The sequence below is a fragment of the Carassius carassius genome, chromosome 17 (assembly GCF_963082965.1).
Source record: "Carassius carassius chromosome 17, fCarCar2.1, whole genome shotgun sequence".
NCBI classification, from domain to species: Eukaryota; Metazoa; Chordata; class Actinopteri; order Cypriniformes; family Cyprinidae; genus Carassius; species Carassius carassius.
The window spans coordinates 2,626,151-2,643,796 of record NC_081771.1 but is presented as its reverse complement, the minus strand read 5'-3'; the positions used below and the strand labels follow the sequence as shown (position 1 = coordinate 2,643,796).

Below are 17,646 nucleotides of genomic sequence, written 5' to 3'. Positions count from 1 at the left end.
CCAACTTCAGTGATACATATTTCAGTCAGATGGCTGTTTTTATTCTTTTTGTAGTGCTTAAAAAAAAGACGATTACATGAAAGCATATTATTTATGATTAAATCATCAGTGTGGTAGACGTTGCTGGTGTCTTAATGAAGCTGCTTTATTTACGTAGTCCTCTCTTACTCTTCGGGCCTTTGGTACTTAAAGAAAAAAAAACATTTTAAATAAAAGTTAATTATGCAAATGATCAGTGTAGCATGATATGGTTGCCTTTTTGTTTTTGGAGAGACCTGTGACATATTTTGGGGTCATGAAGAATACAAACGTTTTTTTTGCTGGATTTAAAAAGCTTCTTTGATGGCTTTCGCCTCAGTCTTTTTAGATCTGTTAATATTGTTTATTTTTAAGAATATGTGACCTTGCAGCACATAAGCAGTCTTAAGTCGCTGGGTATATTTGTAGCAATAGCCAAATATATATATATATATATATATATATATATATATATATATTGTATGGTTCAAATTTATAGATTTTTTTATTTATGCCAAGAATCATTAGGATATTAAGTATAGATCATGTTCCATGAAGATATTTTGTAAATTCCCTACCATAAATATATCAGTACTTAATTTTTGATTAGTAATATGCATTGCTAAAAGCTTCATTTGGACAACTTTAAAGGCGATTTTCTCAGTATCTAGTATTTTTTTTTGCACCCTCAGATTCCAGATTTTCAAATAGTTGTATCTCTGCCAAATATTGTCCTATCATAACATGTAACCATACATCAATGGAAAGCTTATTTATTCATCTTTCTGGTAATGTATAAATCTAAATTTTTGAGATATATCATGACCCAAAATACACACCCTTACAGTAGGTGTTGACAAAATCCATCTTCCTTTATTTAGCTGCCTCAGATTTGACTTATTTTGTACAGGTGGATTTCAGCATGTGTTGTCTTGATCTCTGGCAGTAGCGAGGTCAGATCAGATCTAATCTCCCATTCTTCTAGTTCAGGAGCCCCGGGTCTGTCTGATCCCCTATAACTTCCTCCTTAACCCCTGAACAGCTGCCGGATCTGTCTTTATTCTATGTGTGCCCTTCATAACAGAGCCATTAAGTACACTGGAGAGCCTGTGAATGTGGATCCTCTCAGGGAAACGCTTCGATAAATCATCTTGGAAGAGAATTTGCAGTATCATACCTATAGTTAACTACAGAAATCCTCTGTTAGACACCACTTATTCCCACAGATGAGCCCGATGGAACATCCCAGCTGTATTTCGGCTCAGTTCAGTACCGGTCGGTCGCATTAACAGTAACAGCTCGGCAAGTCCAAACAGATTTGGCATGAGTCAGAAAGAAGTCATGAGTTTGGCGTGAGATACATCACCTATCCGACAAACTACTACAGGGACTACAGGGATTTGTTAAGTCCGTTGAATGACTGGATTGAGCGCTGGGTTTGGAATAGCAGCTGTTCGTTATATTATGGTGCTTGTGGTCTATTATTAAAATGAATTAAATTGACTTCCAGAAGGCTCGAACAGATGACCACATTCTTGAAAAAAAGTTCCATGTTTAGTAGATACTAAATTAGTCCCATATACGTTGTAAAAAGTAAAAATGTGCATTTAATTAAATTATTTCTGTTGCATTAACTTAACTATTTAAATCAGTCTACTTTGATTAATTCCTTATTATTTTCCTGAATATTAAATTATTTTATTGCATTTACTTAATATCGTCAGATTGATTCATATATATATATATATATATATATATATATATATATGAATCAATTTGACGATATTAAGTATATATATATATATGATATAATAACTGTAATCTATATCAATATATATTGTTTTATATCAATATATTTTTGTTACCTCACCAACATTTTTTTTGCAAAAAAATATAAATATATTGTTGCATTAGCCGAATTGCATCAAATTGATTCAGTAATTTAAAGTTATATTTCTTTCTTAAATTAAACTAGTTATTTTGGATTAGATTACAAAACTTTTTTACAGTGTATATTTTTATATATTGAATAAAATATAGGAAATTATTATATAAAAACATGATAATACCATGTTATTGGACACTAGCATGATGGTATTTTTTGTAAGTCCATTATAGATTAAATAAATATTTTGACATATTGACATATTTGATATATTTTAAGTTTACAAAAAATAGTGTCTGTGTGTGTGTGTGTGTGTGTATATATAATTTATTTATTTATTTATTTTGTTTGCATAAAAATACAACCCGAATTCCGGAAAAGTTGGGACGTTTTTTAAATTTTAATAAAATGAAAACTAAAGGAATTTCAAATCACATGAGCCAATATTTTATTCACAATAGAACATAGATAACGTAGCAAATGTTTAAACTGAGAAATTTTACACTTTTATCCACTTAATTAGCTCATGTAAAATTTAATGCCTGCTACAGGTCTCAAAAAAGTTGGCACGGGGGCAACAAATGGCTAAAAAAGCCAGCAGTTTTGAAAAGATTCAGCTGGGAGAACATCTAGGGATTAATTAAGTTAATTGATATCAGGTCTGTAACATGATTAGCTATAAAAGCTTTGTCTTAGAGAAGCAGAGTCTCTCAGAAGTAAAGATGGGCAGAGGCTCTCCAATCTGTGAAAGACTGCGTAAAAAAATTGTGGAAAACTTTAAAAACAATGTTCCTCAACGTCAAATTGCAAAGGCTTTGCAAATCTCATCATCTACAGTGCATAACATCATCAAAAGATTCAGAGAAACTGGAGAAATCTCTGTGCGTAAGGGACAAGGCCGGAGACCTTTATTGGATGCCCGTGGTCTTCGGGCTCTCAGACGACACTGCATCACTCATCGGCATGATTGTGTCAATGACATTACTAAATGGGCCCAGTAATACTTTCAGAAACCACTGTCGGTAAACACAATCCGCCGTGCCATCAGCAGATGCCAACTAAAGCTCTATCATGCAAAAAGGAAGCCATATGTGAACATGGTCCAGAAGCGCCGTCGTGTCCTGTGGGCCAAGGCTCATTTAAAATGGACTATTTCAAAGTGGAATAGTGTTTTATGGTCAGACGAGTCCAAATTTGACATTCTTGTTGGAAATCACGGACGCCGTGTCCTCCGGGCTAAAGAGGAGGGAGACCTTCCAGCATGTTATCAGCGTTCAGTTCAAAAGCCAGCATCTCTGATGGTATGGGGGTGCATAAGTGCATACGGTATGGGCAGCTTGCATGTTTTGGAAGGCTCTGTGAATGCTGAAAGGTATATAAAGGTTTTAGAGCAACATATGCTTCCCTCCAAACAACGTCTATTTCAGGGAAGGCCTTGTTTATTTCAGCAGGACAATGCAAAACCACATACTGCAGCTATAACAACAGCATGGCTTTGTCGTAGAAGAGTCCGGGTGCTAACCTGGCCTGCCTGCAGTCCAGATCTTTCACCTATAGAGAACATTTGGTGCATCATTAAACGAAAAATACGTCAAAGACGACCACGAACTCTTCAGCAGCTGGAAATCTATATAAGGCAAGAATGGGACCAAATTCCAACAGCAAAACTCCAGCAACTCATAGCCTCAATGCCCAGACGTCTTCAAACTGTTTTGAAAAGAAAAGGAGATGCTACACCATGGTAAACATGCCCCGTCCCAACTATTTTGAGACCTGTAGCAGAAATCAAAATTGAAATTAGCTCATTTTGTGCATAAAATTGTAAACTTTCTCAGTTTAAACATTTGCTATGTTATCTATGTTCTATTGTGAATAAAATATTGGCTCATGTGATTTGAAAGTCTTTTAGTTTTCATTTTATTAAAATTTAAAAAACGTCCCAACTTTTCCGGAATTCGGGTTGTATATTAAATATCAACATGAAAATTGCAATGTTTGTGAAAACTAGCATGATGGCATCACTATAATATTCTTTAAAGTATCTTAAAGTGCCTTTAAAGACCATATGGTATACAAACTTGATCATTTAATACCTTGATATATATCAAAATAACAGGGTATTACCATGACACTAAACCATTTTTATATATATATATATATATATATATATATATATATATATATGATGCTATGCTAGATTAGCCTTTAGCGGCATTACACTTCTTAGCTTGGTCTTCACCAAGATCTGTCACACACTGAGGTCAATACTGTATGTTATTTCAGGACTATTGCTCATCACTATTCATATCTGAGCTGAAGGTAACATGTTTTACTGTTTAATCGTTGTTTGATATTTAACACCTGTAGGGGCTATGCAGGTTTTTAGCTGTTCACGCAGCTGAACGGGGTCACATCTGTTTTCTTTTTTCCCTCATGTAATGACAATATCACACTGAATTCAATTTGAGCTGCCTTCAAAAATATCGGATTTTTTGCAACATGACTACAACTTTAATGTTCAATGGACATTCATGATTGCATGATTGATTACTTGGCGTGAATCAAAAATAATTAGTGAATTATGAGGTATTGTACAAACTGTATGTTTACAATATAAATCCACATATAAACTTTCGTGCAAAACATTTGAAAAGAAATTAATACTATTATTCAATAAGGATGCATTCAATTGATCAAAAGTGACAATAAAAGCATTTGTAGTGTTATGAAAGATTTCTATTTTAAATAGATGCTGATGTTTTGAACTTGCTATTTATCAAAGAATCCTGAAAAAAATGTTCCACAAAAATATTCAGCAGCAGAACTGTGTTCAACATTAATAATCAGAAATGTTCATTAGCAGCAAATCAGTATATTAGAATGATTTCTGAAGGATCATGTGACACTGAAGACTGGAGGAATGATGCTGAAAATACAGCTTTGTATCATGGGAATAAATTATATTTTAAAATATATTCAAATATAAAACAGAGATTTTAAATCGCAATAATATTTCACAATATTACTGTTTTTACTGTATTTTTTAAACAACTAGATGTAGCCTTGGTGAGAAAACATTACAACATTAAAATCCCAAACTTTTTGCTATTGTACATTTCATCTAATTTCACATAGGCAAAAATATGATGATTAGTGTCTAAAATGTGGGCCAAATTAAATAGATCATGTGAACAACCTCACAAAAATAAAGGAGAAAATCTAAATTCTAGCACTTTGGTTAGTTGTATGATCGTAGATGCTTACTTTTTCTGATGGTCACTGACCCGATTCCTAAGGACGGTGATCTATGAGACAAAAAAAATATCACACGCATGAATCTGTCTCGGTGAATCATCACCGTAAAAACTTTTCTTCCTTCTCATGTCAATCAAACAGTGTTTCCGGGAACCGGCCCAGATCATTGTTCTGCCAAGTCTGTGCTGGGTGTGACTGCTTGTGTGTGTAATTGATAGTTGTACCGTACTGTACATCCCATAAACTCATCTTCTCTTAATATTACGACACCTCTAACATCATGTCAGGCTTTGTGGATGTGAAACCTCACCTGGTATTTCTGGCACATGTATCTGTATTGAAGCTCAAACTTCTCGGCTTGAAGTTGGCACATCCACTTCCAGAGTTCGTTAGCAGTTTCTCTGCATAAAAGCACATGAGGAACATGACTAACCAGTCCATGAGTGTGAAGCAACAGTCTGTGGCTTCATGCCTCAATGCATGTAATGCTACTTCACTATAGTTTATGTATGTGCTGTCATGTTTTAATAACTCCCTCACCTCAGTTTATCGGCACTCAGGTTTTCGATATTCAGTTCCTTACGGCGTTCACTAAGAATCGTTTTTTTCTTCTCCCTCTCTGTTTGCTTCTTAGGCCGACCCCTCTTGTCTGTCTGTCAATCAAAACAAAACAGAAAATAAGCATGTAGTGACAGTGCACCGTGACCTTTGACCTCTGAGCTCATTACCCTTTGCATGTATCCGGTGTACTGGAAGCTCGCGAGAACCTTCTTCTTCTTTGCGTCATCGTCAGCCTTCCTCTTGGCCTCTTCCTCCTCTTTTCGTGCCTTTTCCTCCTGAAAGATATATTAATTAAAAGGGTCGCGATATGAGAAATTAAATTTGCCTTGATTTTTTTGGCATATAAGAGTACCATTAAAACATCTTGCACGTTTCACAGCTTAAAACTTCCTCCTCATTATAAACAAAGCATTTGGTTAATCAAGCTCTGAAAAATGGCTCGTTTGGATCTGAGGCGCATGATGACATCACAGGGGCACAAACATTTGCATAAACTCCGCCTCCAGAGCAAGGTATCGACGAATAGTCTTCTTCTCACCATAGGCCAATGCAATGACATCAGCCAATCATAACAGTGGCCGATCACTGAGAAGCCCCTTAAAACAGGTCGTTTTAGACAGAGGGTTCAGAATGAGGGTTAAAAATAATCATTTTCCCACATATTTTCTTTCAGTGCAAAAAAAAAAATTAATAAAGTAAAATAAAGTAAACCTCAAGAAATATACATATAAAAAATACTTTTAAAAAAATCCATGTCACGACCCCTTTAATAATCATATAAAAGCAGGATGTGCGAAATGTCTGGTGACATTTGCTTCCAGTTATTTTAGCATAACCAGACCGTAGCAGATGCTGCTTGATATTGCAAAGTGGTATTAGTTATCATATTATATTAATTTATTATTGTAATCATAAACAGAATGGTTTGTAGCGCAAACAGTTTTCCCGTTGATTGCACTTTCGTTAATCATCTAACGTTTTTTTTTTAACCTGTAACAGCTAATGATTTGGAAGTCTCGCACATTCAAGGAAAATAGCTTATCTCCACGTTGTAAAATAGAAGGTGAACAACATCGATGTGATGGCTACTTTAACGAACTTACGGCTAGTTTGTTGTGCCGCTCTTTTTCGCGTTCTGTGTGGACCCGGTGCTGCTCCGCTCGTTCTGCCCTCCGGTTCTCCTGATGGTCAACATAGACAACAGGTACATTTACCCCACTTTGAAGAGGCACTTATCATATTTAGCACATCTGAAAGCTTTGAAACATATTTAGAGGCACTTACAATATCAGTTGGAATAGAAGATTTGTAATGCTTTTGAAAGAAGTCTCTTTTGCTCACCAAGGCTGCATTTTTTGATCAAAAATTCAGTGAAAACAGTAATGTTGTGAACTGTTTTCACTTGAATACATTGTAAAATGTTACTTATTCCTGTGATTAAATCAATATGCTGCTCAATAAATGTTTTTATTGATATATTGTCATTGATGAAAACAGTTGTGCTGCTTCATATATTTTTGTTGAAACCATGATACACTTTATTTTTCAGGATTTTTTGGTGAATAGAAAGTTCAAAACAACAGCACTTATTTGAAAGAGAAAGCTTCTGTAACATTATAAATGCTTTACTGTCACTCTTGATCAGTTAAATACATCCTTGATGAACAAAAGTACTTTTTTCTTTTCTTTTTTTTTAAATCATACCAATCCCAAAGTTTTTAATGGTCATGTCTCACAGTTTCCATTCGGATCTATTTGGTGATAATTTCACTTTAAAATTAATTTAACAATTTAATATCAAATACACTCACATGAATGCAATCGTTTTCAGAAGACTCACATGTAGTTTGATTTTGTTTACCAACAAAACCTAGTAAATCAATAGCATTTTTTCAGCAGGGTGATAAAAAAAGGGTTCACTTGCTGTGGTGAGGGTTTGTTTATTTATTTATTCTGTAATGTGTGACAATAGTTATGAAGAAATTAATTACATTTTTATAAGATTTTTATATATAAAAAAAGTCTTACAATCCTTTGGCTGAGGTTGATCAGCTCTTCTTCTTCTTTCTTTCTGCTCTCAAAGTGAGCCTCGATGAGCGTCTGTAGCTCCGTCAGGTCTTTCTCCATACGTTTGCGGTGAATGTCCTGAGGATACGTGTTCAAGGTAATTATATTATAGTGGTAATGTACAGTACAGTAGAAACTACTCTTGGCACATGTTTTATGACAGGTGCAGGTCATAAAACACTGTTTAGTTTGGTAGCAGATAATTCAGAGTGATTTATTGGCATGACAGTTATTAACATATATCTGTATCGCAAAAGCATTTGGAGAGCATTGTTGCTGACATGCACAACACGGCAAAGCAAAATTGCAGTAGTAAACAAATTAATGCAATGTAAACAAATTAAATGAAGTATGATGCACCATAAAATAAAATAAAATACTCACATCAAAATCAACTTTCTCTCCATCAGGTATTTTGGGAGGCACCAAAGCTGGCACAAAGGGTCTAATAATTAACAACAATGCCTTAGTATTTTTTTTCATGCTAATGGTCTTACATTTGGAAATGCATTGTTATACATTATACTTTATACATAAGCTATTTCATGTATAATTTTTTTTTGCATACATTTGAAAGTTTTACTTACTTATGTTTTGGTTTTGTTTCTCCTGCATCGTCCAGTTGGCAGGAGAGTAAAGAAAAAATTACAAATGTATGATTTAGTTGCAAAAGATTTTACTGTCGTTTATTTTAAAGGGGGTCAAAGGTCATCAGGGCTCAGTTTCTAGGGTGAAACCAGTTTTGAGTGAGTCTGATGTTATCACTTTACCTTCTTCCCCAGGTTCCTCAGCAGCATCTAAATGAGAAAAGACAGCTATGACAGCAATGTAAAGATCCACAATAGATACAGAAGCCTTGCAGGCATGTTTGTTATCAGAAACTAAAAGGTATTTTGTCTAAACTGTTTAAAAAAAAAATAAAAGGTCACCATTGTTTTCAGAGTATTTCATCTTAACAAATCTGGAAGTGTTCGAAGCTTCTTAAACATAATGGATGTGTTCCATTGAGCTGACAATAGCTGACATTGTTCTAAACTTCATCCCAAATGTGTCACCCTTCAGTGACGTATAATTATTGGGTGTTGTTGATCGGATTATAAGCACTTGTTGAATAAACCTTTATTTTATTACCTGTATGATGTGGATTGGGTGTTTGCTTCCTACTGGCCTCCACAAGCCCTAAAAAATAACACATAAACAGGAGGATTTACCTGGAAACACATAATGATCCGTTTGAAGTCTTGCCCTGTGTTTCATTATACACTAACTGTATATGCTGCTACATTACTTAGTTATTAACCCTGAGTGATTATAATTCTGAAGTACTAATATATTAAAATAAAAATGGTGTAGGAGTTACTTTGAAACAATTTTAACTAAGAAATTGGTAGTAAATTTCACAAATAGTTACAAAGAAATGGCAAATAACACACTGAATTAAAGTAGAAAGATAGTGAACAGTGAACCTAGCTAAATAACAGTTGTTTAAAATGATAAATGTTTTACTTTTAGAAATATTAACAGGCATTATCCATTTTATAAAACAAACAAATTAAGCTAAGAGGGTTTTATTTTCAGTCTCTAATCAAAAGAAACTAAGAAATTATATGATGCATGAAAATGGCTTAAAAATTGACCATTATTTTCATTCTTTTAAATTCATAAATTAAGGTACATTGTATTTGTTTATCCAAATATAATTTACCCTTGTTTTATTTCGGGAAATGCTCTTGACAAACTTTTTGAAATTTACCCAACCACATAATCTGTTCTTTTCTGAGTCCATGATGGCAAACATTTTTCATCACAAAAAATAAATAAATTAATAAATAAAATGAAAAAAAGAGGTATAATTATGACTTCCTGAATTTATATCTCTATTCTGTATCAGAATTGTAAGATATAAACTTGCAATCTTTATTATTATTATTATTATTATTACTCCAGTGCAGAAACAAAAAAAGCAAACAAACAAACAAATAAAAAATTAGGTGAAAATGTAAAGTCATAATTCTGTGGAAAATAAAAAAGGACTTATGCAATAAAAAAGTAACAATTAACTTTTTAAAAATTTTCATGCATGGCAGAAAAAAAGCTTGCACACAAATCTCATTCATTATTAGCTGTGGCTTTAGCAATAGCATTAGAACAAGCGCCACTACCTTCTACCTCCTCAAGCACCTCCTCATCCCACAACTCCTCTGAGCAAAGCAGACTCAGACAGCGTGAGAACATAATCATGCATATGCTTGCAAATGAGCAATGCATGCATGCAAAATACACAGACTCTCAAACACACACTTATCTGAATGAGGCCATATGTTGCTTTTATTAATATTGTTATTGTTTTTGTTTTGTTTTTTGACTTATTTTTTTAAGAAAAATATATTTCTTCTATAGACAATAAACCATTTTGTTCATTTTAGGATGTTGTCAGATTTAGCTCACTACTAGGGATAGTTTTGTCGCCAAAACAACTCCAAAATCCACACATACTTCAGCCTCATTTAAAGGCACAATATGTAATTTTTCTGCTTTAAAAATAGCAGAAATCACTATATCTATGTTATATATATTTTTTTAGTTGTGTACTTACATTATCCCAACAGTTTCCACAAACTTTTAAATTCTGAGAAAATTATAGTTTAATTAGAAGACACGGCACGTTTCTTTATTTCCGTTTTGTCGCCCGTCTATGGCGTCATATAACCTTTGACCCCTCTAGTTTATCTAACTTCCTGCGGAACCTGGCGGAATGCCAAATACAAAGGTGAACAGAGGCAAAGAAGAGACGAAAATGAAAAAGTAGTAGCTAGCCTTGATCGAGACTATTATATTTTATATTTATATTGTTTATATTAGTATTTATACCTCAATCAATAACTTAGTTATGGATCATGATTATGCTCTGCCTGCACGTTCTGTGAAGCGCAAACGTATGGATGAAATAAATGATCCAAGAAGGTTTTGGCACAAGAGAAGAAACAAGACACAGGTAAACATTGGAGCTGCATTTCCATGATAGAGAGAGCTTCGTGACAAGCTGAAACTACAGAGAGATGCCGAACACGCTTGCATTCTAATAAACAGGTATGCATCCATTCAGCTAACTGTATCTATCCGTATATTTTGTGAAACGATGATGTCTTGTGTAAAATGCAGACGGACTAGCTCTCATGTATAGTATAATGTAAATCCACATTTGTTCTATATCTAGCTGGATAAAGTAGCTTCAAATGCAGTTCACTATCTTGTTGAATATCATAGTACAAACTTAATTATAATTATTAATGAAAGGCGACCAGGTTTTTTACATATATTACTACTAGCTAGATGGAATATTGATTTGATAGGGGTCTGATAATTCATATATCTCTCCGTTCGAAAAGACTTGATTGTCAAAATACTATGTTAGAATGAGTGCAGAATGTGGGGAGCGACAGAGCGCGCGGTCCAATAACAAACAACTCCCATGAGCCCACGCTCTTTCTCGACGTCATCAAAGTACGTCTTATGTTATTATTTTGATTGAGTGACCCCTGGTGGCCAAAAATCCCATACTGTACATTTAACTCTTTGAATGCATATAAGGCGTTTGAGAGTAGATGAAGCAAATCAGGCCTCATTTAAACAATAAATTCTAAGAATCGTGAATGACGTCACGCAGTGCTGTTACATAATGTGGTTTGGGAAACTACTGGTCCTGATACTCCACCCTCGAGCTAATCCAGCCCATGAACACAACACATAAACTCCTCTGATATCGGTTTGTGCTGCCAAAGAACATGATCTCACAACACACACCCCAGCGCTGGGACCAAATGTTACTTTAGAAATATTCAGTTTAAATGCAGTACATGTACAAATATTTGTATTAATAAGAAAAACATATTTTTATTATATATAGATATTACATTTACACATTTACATAGATTTATAACATCAGTTATTGAGATTATGTGTCTATTTATTATCTATTTTTTATTTTAGGGTCATTGATATACTATCATGTTTTTCTTAATATTTTGAAATAGGTTTAAGACTTTTTGTTTTCACTTCAGTTTAAGGATTAGTAATTTTCTTGTGTTTTTTTTTTTGTCTTTTTGTACAGTTTTTTTTTATTAGTTTTCATTTTGATAGCTTTAGTTTATTTAATTTTAGTTGTTTTATATATATATATATATATATATATATATACTGTATATGCTTTGGATAAAAGCGTCTGCTGAATGATTAAATGTAAATGTAAATGTTTTAATATGTGTTTCATTAAACAAAAACTAAAGTCTTGGCAGCTTTTTTTATTTAAGTTACTTTTTATTTTTATTTTCAATAATTATAAGCCTGTCTATTCCCGTAGAATAACTATTTTAAGGTGGCAATAATTGTATTTACTAGCTACTATGCAATACTATATATAACAGAGTAGTAGGATTTGTCCCACTAATGCTTCGAAAAGTCATGGGATACCAAAAAATGTGGAAAGTGTCAGCTAAATTCTTCTGCTGATCCCTTATCAGTTTCTGTGGGTGTAATTTCAGTGGGCTAAACACACATTCCTTTCACATGAAGGGACGGTTTGTAGTCAAAATACATGTCTTTGTTCAATGCGTCCTCATTCGCTGTGAATCTCACTCTCTCCTCTACTGGTCAATAAAGGTAACATTTAACTGAGGTATCAGGGTAAAAGCCCAGGAGCCGATGTGCAAACTGAATCATCTTCAGGGAGGAAACCTGATTCCCATTTGGGCCGGCCGAGAGAGGGAGAGACTGAGATTGCCATTGTGCTCCAAACAACAGCCCTTCTCAAACACATGAACCTTTCTCTGCTTAAACTATGGTTTTAGGAAAAACAGCAGTAAAATCATAGAAAATTAAGCCTATCATGCATGCTTTTTAATCATTATGAATAATCAGAAGAATCATCAAATGCATTTGTTAAGTGTCTCTAAATAAAGTGTATTTATACTGAGTCACGCATGCATGTTTAATAAAACCGACTATTAAGTGAAACATCACTGCTATGCATTTGATCCCACAATAGCATAGATTTAGATTAGAGCCATAATTATAGATGTCCAAAAATCGGTGTAAAAAGGTGTGGAAGCTCAATTCTGCCGTATAGAAAACATCAAAATAATGGCATGCAAATCATAATGACAAAAAGTCGAAACTAAGAGAAAAAAGGTCATAATTATGGCAAAAGATTTATAATTCTTTTTTGTCATAATGACTTTTAATATCAATGACTTTTTAATTTCATAATTTCATTTTATGTAAGAATTTTGTCGATTTGTCATAATTATTATTTAGAATATGATTTTTTTCTTATGTGGTGGAAATGACTTGAAAAAAGTGAAATGTTTTATTTGAGAGGGTGTTTGTGTGAACATCTTTTAGAAATCTCATGACAAAAAAAGCTTTTTTTTTTCTTATGTGGCTGATGTAAAAGTTAAGATGTTCTATTTTAAAGTTGTTTATTTGAATTGATCCTTTTAGCAATTTCAATATGCTAGTTTTTCATCTACATTAAAAAGGTATTTTTTTGGGTTATCTAAATTATTATGTTAATTCAGTAAAAATCTAAATTAACTATTTAAGTGAAAAATAATACTTATTGTAATATTTCTATATTATTATATATATTATTTGTATAATAAAACTATTTATAGTTTTGGGGGTTTTAGGCAAAACTGAGAGTTTAAGATCTACAGTAACTCAGTGCAGATTTATTATTTACAGACAACCAAAATTTAAGATGAAAACTTACCCTCTTTCTCCCTGGACAGAAGCAAACAAGATGGGAACATTATATTAACTTCAGCAATCCCTATAAACATGTCAGTGATTGAATGTTTGTCTGTGAATAGACTTCATGCATTTATTACGCAATGGATATAAATGCTCTTAAATGAAGCACAAAGACACTTACTCATACTCCACATCCTCTCTGTATGACATGCTTAGATTAAGACCTGTTTCATATACAGATTACAGAAGATTTTGTCAGCTTTTTCAGTGATTGTACTACAATGACGACATATTAAAGGATCAATCCCTATCATGCTTTTGGTGGAGTTGTGCAGATATTGTTCTTACCTGTCTTTAGGTCGGTCAGGATGAGGTTACTCACCAGTCTGTTACCAAAGGCAGTTTGCTCTTGAAGATGATCTGCAATGATGTATAAATTGTCCCAAGATTACATGGCTATATATGTGATGTTTGGTTGACAGAGGGTGGGCTGGACATGCCTCCGCACATACATGCACCTATGAACACACATAATACATGCACAATGAAAACAATTGACACATTCTCTGTGTCTGTGCATCGTGTCTATTCTTAGATCGGCTGACAACTGTGTGCTCATATGATGATCTTAGAGCTCGGACTGTTTTGGAGTGATAGTTTTTTTTTTTTACAAAATAATACAGTGACTTAGGTAGTATAATATTTAGATACTGGTAAATTAAAGGAATAGTTCATTCAAATGTAAAAAACTTCTGAAAATGTACTCACCCTCAGGTCATCCAGTTTGTAGATGGGTTTGTTAGTTCATGGGAACAGATTTGGAGAAATGTAGCACTGCATCACTTGCTCACCAATGGATGCTCAGCAATGGATGGGTGCCGTCAGAATAAGAGTCCAAACAGCTGATAAAAACATTACAATAATCCACAAGTAATCCACACCACTCCAGTTAATGTCTTGTGAAGTGAAAATGTGTGTTTGTAAGAAACAACATTAGGATGTTTTAACTCTTAGATTGCACTTCTGGCTAAAATATGTGGTCATAATCCTTAATATTGTTTTCTTCATTGAAAAAGTCATCGTGAATCAGGAGAGAAATATGCACAGATCAAGTCCTCTAAAACAGTTTTAAACAAAGATTTATTTTTGTATTTTAATGTGAGAGAACAACAGAAGATTGGAGGAAGCGTTATTATGGATTATGGATTGATATTTTTGGCCAGAAGTTTTAAGTTAAAATGTCTAAATGATAGATTTGTCTCTTACAAACACAGCTTTTGGCTTCTCAAGACATTAACTGATGGACTGGAGTGGTGTGGATTACTTGTAGATTATTTTGATGTTATTACCTGCTGTTTGGACTCTCATTCTGACGGCACCCATTCACTGCAGAGCATCCATTGATAAGAAAGTGATTTAATGCTACATTTCTTAAAATCTGATGAAGAAACAAAGTCATCTACATCTATGATGGCCGGAGGTATATACTATTTCTGAAATTCATGCACCAAGGTCTTTCACATCTGTGAAGACTTGCATCTGTCTAGGCCATGGTAAAAATGTCTAGTAAATCTAGTTGAGCAGAAATCTGTCTAGGCAGCGCTCATAAACGTTCAGTCACTTTGACTTGACCTGTGGCTCATTTCCTGTGCCTGTTTGAAGGGTCAAAGCATGTCAAACCCTGCAGGTGAGAATATTAACACAATCACAGTTTCCAGTATTCATTCAGTGAGTAACTAATGTGACAAGTGTGACCTGCTGGAGAATCTCTACTCTTTATTGTCTCACTTATTAGTTTTTATTAGTCTTATAGAAAGTTTGAAGCTGGTCAGTCTCAGTAAACAATAGCTTCAGTGTACTGTATGTAGCCAGACTGCACATGTATTATTATACAGTTGTATTTGTACTGATTCCTCTTCTTATTCTCGTCCAATGGGAGTCTATGACAGCCCTATGAACGGAATATATAGGAAAATGACGAAAGTTGGCACACTTGTAGTGATGGTCATGAATAGTGATCTGACCAACTTTGGGGTCTCTAGGACCAATTCTATATAGCGCCACCCCCAGTTCAAAAATTCAACATTGAAATGGTAATAATTATATAATATACAACTCAATTTTTTCTGAAATTTGGCAGAGATAATCTATGGACCAAGCCACATAGAAGTGACTGAACAGGTTTTTGATATTCATTTCCATTCCTGAGAAATAGCCTACCTCTGGGACTGGCCTTGTATCCCTGCTTGCAGCTCTATTTATTATTAATAATATTTTATTAATTAATTTTTTCGAGACCACCTACTATAAAAAGTATTCTGTAAATTAGGTTGGTTTTATTTTCTTTATTTGTGGTTTGTTTATTTATTTATTGTTAAATTACAGTATATAATTAGTTAAATAAATAGCTAAAATGTATCTCACATGAAAAGATTGAAACTTGATTTAAGCCACCACTGTCATCAATACAAAATATGAGTAAAAAAACTAACATTATTATTTCTATTATTATATGGGCTGCATAAAGTAAAATAATAATAATAATAGCCTTTTTTATTAAACAATAATATCACAAATAATATCTATATCTATATATCTATATCTCTATATATATATATATATATATATATATATATATATATGTGACAATAAAATATGTGAGATATATAAATATAAATATATGTCATTTAAATTATAAAGTTTTTTATAATAATATTATCACAAAGAGATTCATTAAAAAATATGTAAATGCATTCTCATCCTAATAAATCACTATAACATTTTATTATGATATATACAATATATTATGTATTATATAAAAAAAAATAGATTTTTAAAACTGTATATTATCAGTGCTGATAGAGAGACTGTCTTCCTGTCCTCACTTGCTTATTAAAGATGAAATACTGACCTTTAAATGGCCTGCTCTTAAAACATGTTATTTGTTATGTCGTTGGATAAAAGAAAGAAGAATGTAGAAACTAAGCACAATGAATGCAGAACTGTACTGAGCTGGAAACGCTATTCAGACAGTTAATCCAGCACTAGAGTAAAACTTTATTATGTTCTAGTCTAGTGAATGCAGAGGTTATGTGAAGGACATAAAGGCAGATCTTTCATATTTCAGAGGTGAGTCATGTGACCAGGAATGGGTGAATGTCACAAAAATGAAATTGAAATCATGAAATGTTTCTCCTTTTCGACACTCTGACCTCGTGTGAATGTCCTGGACAGTGAGCAGTGTTTGGTCTTAGTAACTGGTTTTGTTGGACTTCTACAGCTGGTTATGTGTTTGGACATGTTTTGGATGAATGGCTTTGGCCTTGCATTTTATGCAGTTTTTCAGTTTCAAGTATGACTTATTAACAAGCTTTTTAAAGATCACTGTCAATTATTTTCAGTGCACTCCTAAGAATAAAAGCTCTTCACTATAGTTGAGATGTTTTATAGATATTCTTTATAGAGATAAAAGTGAATGATGTTTTATTTTCAGCTTCTTAACATCAGTGCTTTGGTTTTCTGGGTCTATATATACATTTTTTTTTTCAAACTGTGAAACCGTGTTTGGTCATAATTTGAACGTTTTGAAAGGTATTAGGAGCTATTGCTTCATAAACATAATTTCCATCATAAGAATAAATGACCTTGCAGCTTCTATTACTACTAAGGTTATTAATGATTAATACATTAAAGTACATGGTACATGCATTTCACGCACTTTTATCCAAAGAGACTCACATTGCGTTCAATGGTACCCATTTACCTTTAATAAGTTCTTGTTTTTCCTGGGAATCGAACCCATGACCTTGTGGTTGCTGGCGCCATGTTGTGCTGTTTGTGCTACAGGAAAGCTATTTAATAAATATCGATCAATTAGTGTATAAGTAAATAAATATAGATAGTTTATTTTAATACAATAAGTTCTAGCAGATAAATGCTGCCCTCTAGCAGCTGGTAAGTGTAGAAGCTAGGATTTTACTGATGGTCTTCATCTACTGGTATTGAAGATGAAATTAGGCTCTATTAAATACATTGAGAAAATACAATCCATTCTTTGTTTGACTGTAATGCAATTTAATCAAATATTGACTGCTAAACTGAGAAATATG

General features: G+C 33.4%; 1 protein-coding gene across 1 annotated transcript; it reads right to left on the bottom strand.

Moving 5' to 3' along the window:
- Nucleotides 1-54: 54 nt before the first annotated feature.
- On the bottom strand, nt 55-9,434 carry LOC132160442 (troponin T, cardiac muscle isoforms-like). Its single transcript, XM_059570124.1, has 11 exons — nt 8,918-9,434; nt 8,557-8,583; nt 8,374-8,395; nt 8,171-8,231; nt 7,748-7,864; nt 6,823-6,900; nt 5,887-5,994; nt 5,699-5,811; nt 5,469-5,559; nt 5,168-5,208; nt 55-185 (listed from the first exon to the last, which is right to left on the bottom strand). The coding sequence occupies exons 1-11, from the start codon at nt 8,979-8,981 to the stop codon at nt 146-148; spliced, it is 762 nt and encodes a 253-aa protein (XP_059426107.1). The 5' UTR covers nt 8,982-9,434; the 3' UTR covers nt 55-145.
- Nucleotides 9,435-17,646: the final 8,212 nt, after the last annotated feature.

Bases quoted from the DNA above. Each gene is read 5' to 3' on its own strand.
- LOC132160442 (XM_059570124.1), bottom strand. From the start codon at position 8,981: ATGTGTTATTTTTTAGGGCTTGTGGAGGCCAGTAGGAAGCAAACACCC. The intron at 5,812-5,886 runs GTAATGAGCTCA...TTTGATTGACAG, and splicing joins ACACCGGATACATGCAAAGG to ACAGACAAGAGGGGTCGGCC. The intron at 5,209-5,468 runs GTGAGGTTTCAC...TTTGTCTCATAG, and splicing joins ACATGTGCCAGAAATACCAG to ATCACCGTCCTTAGGAATCG.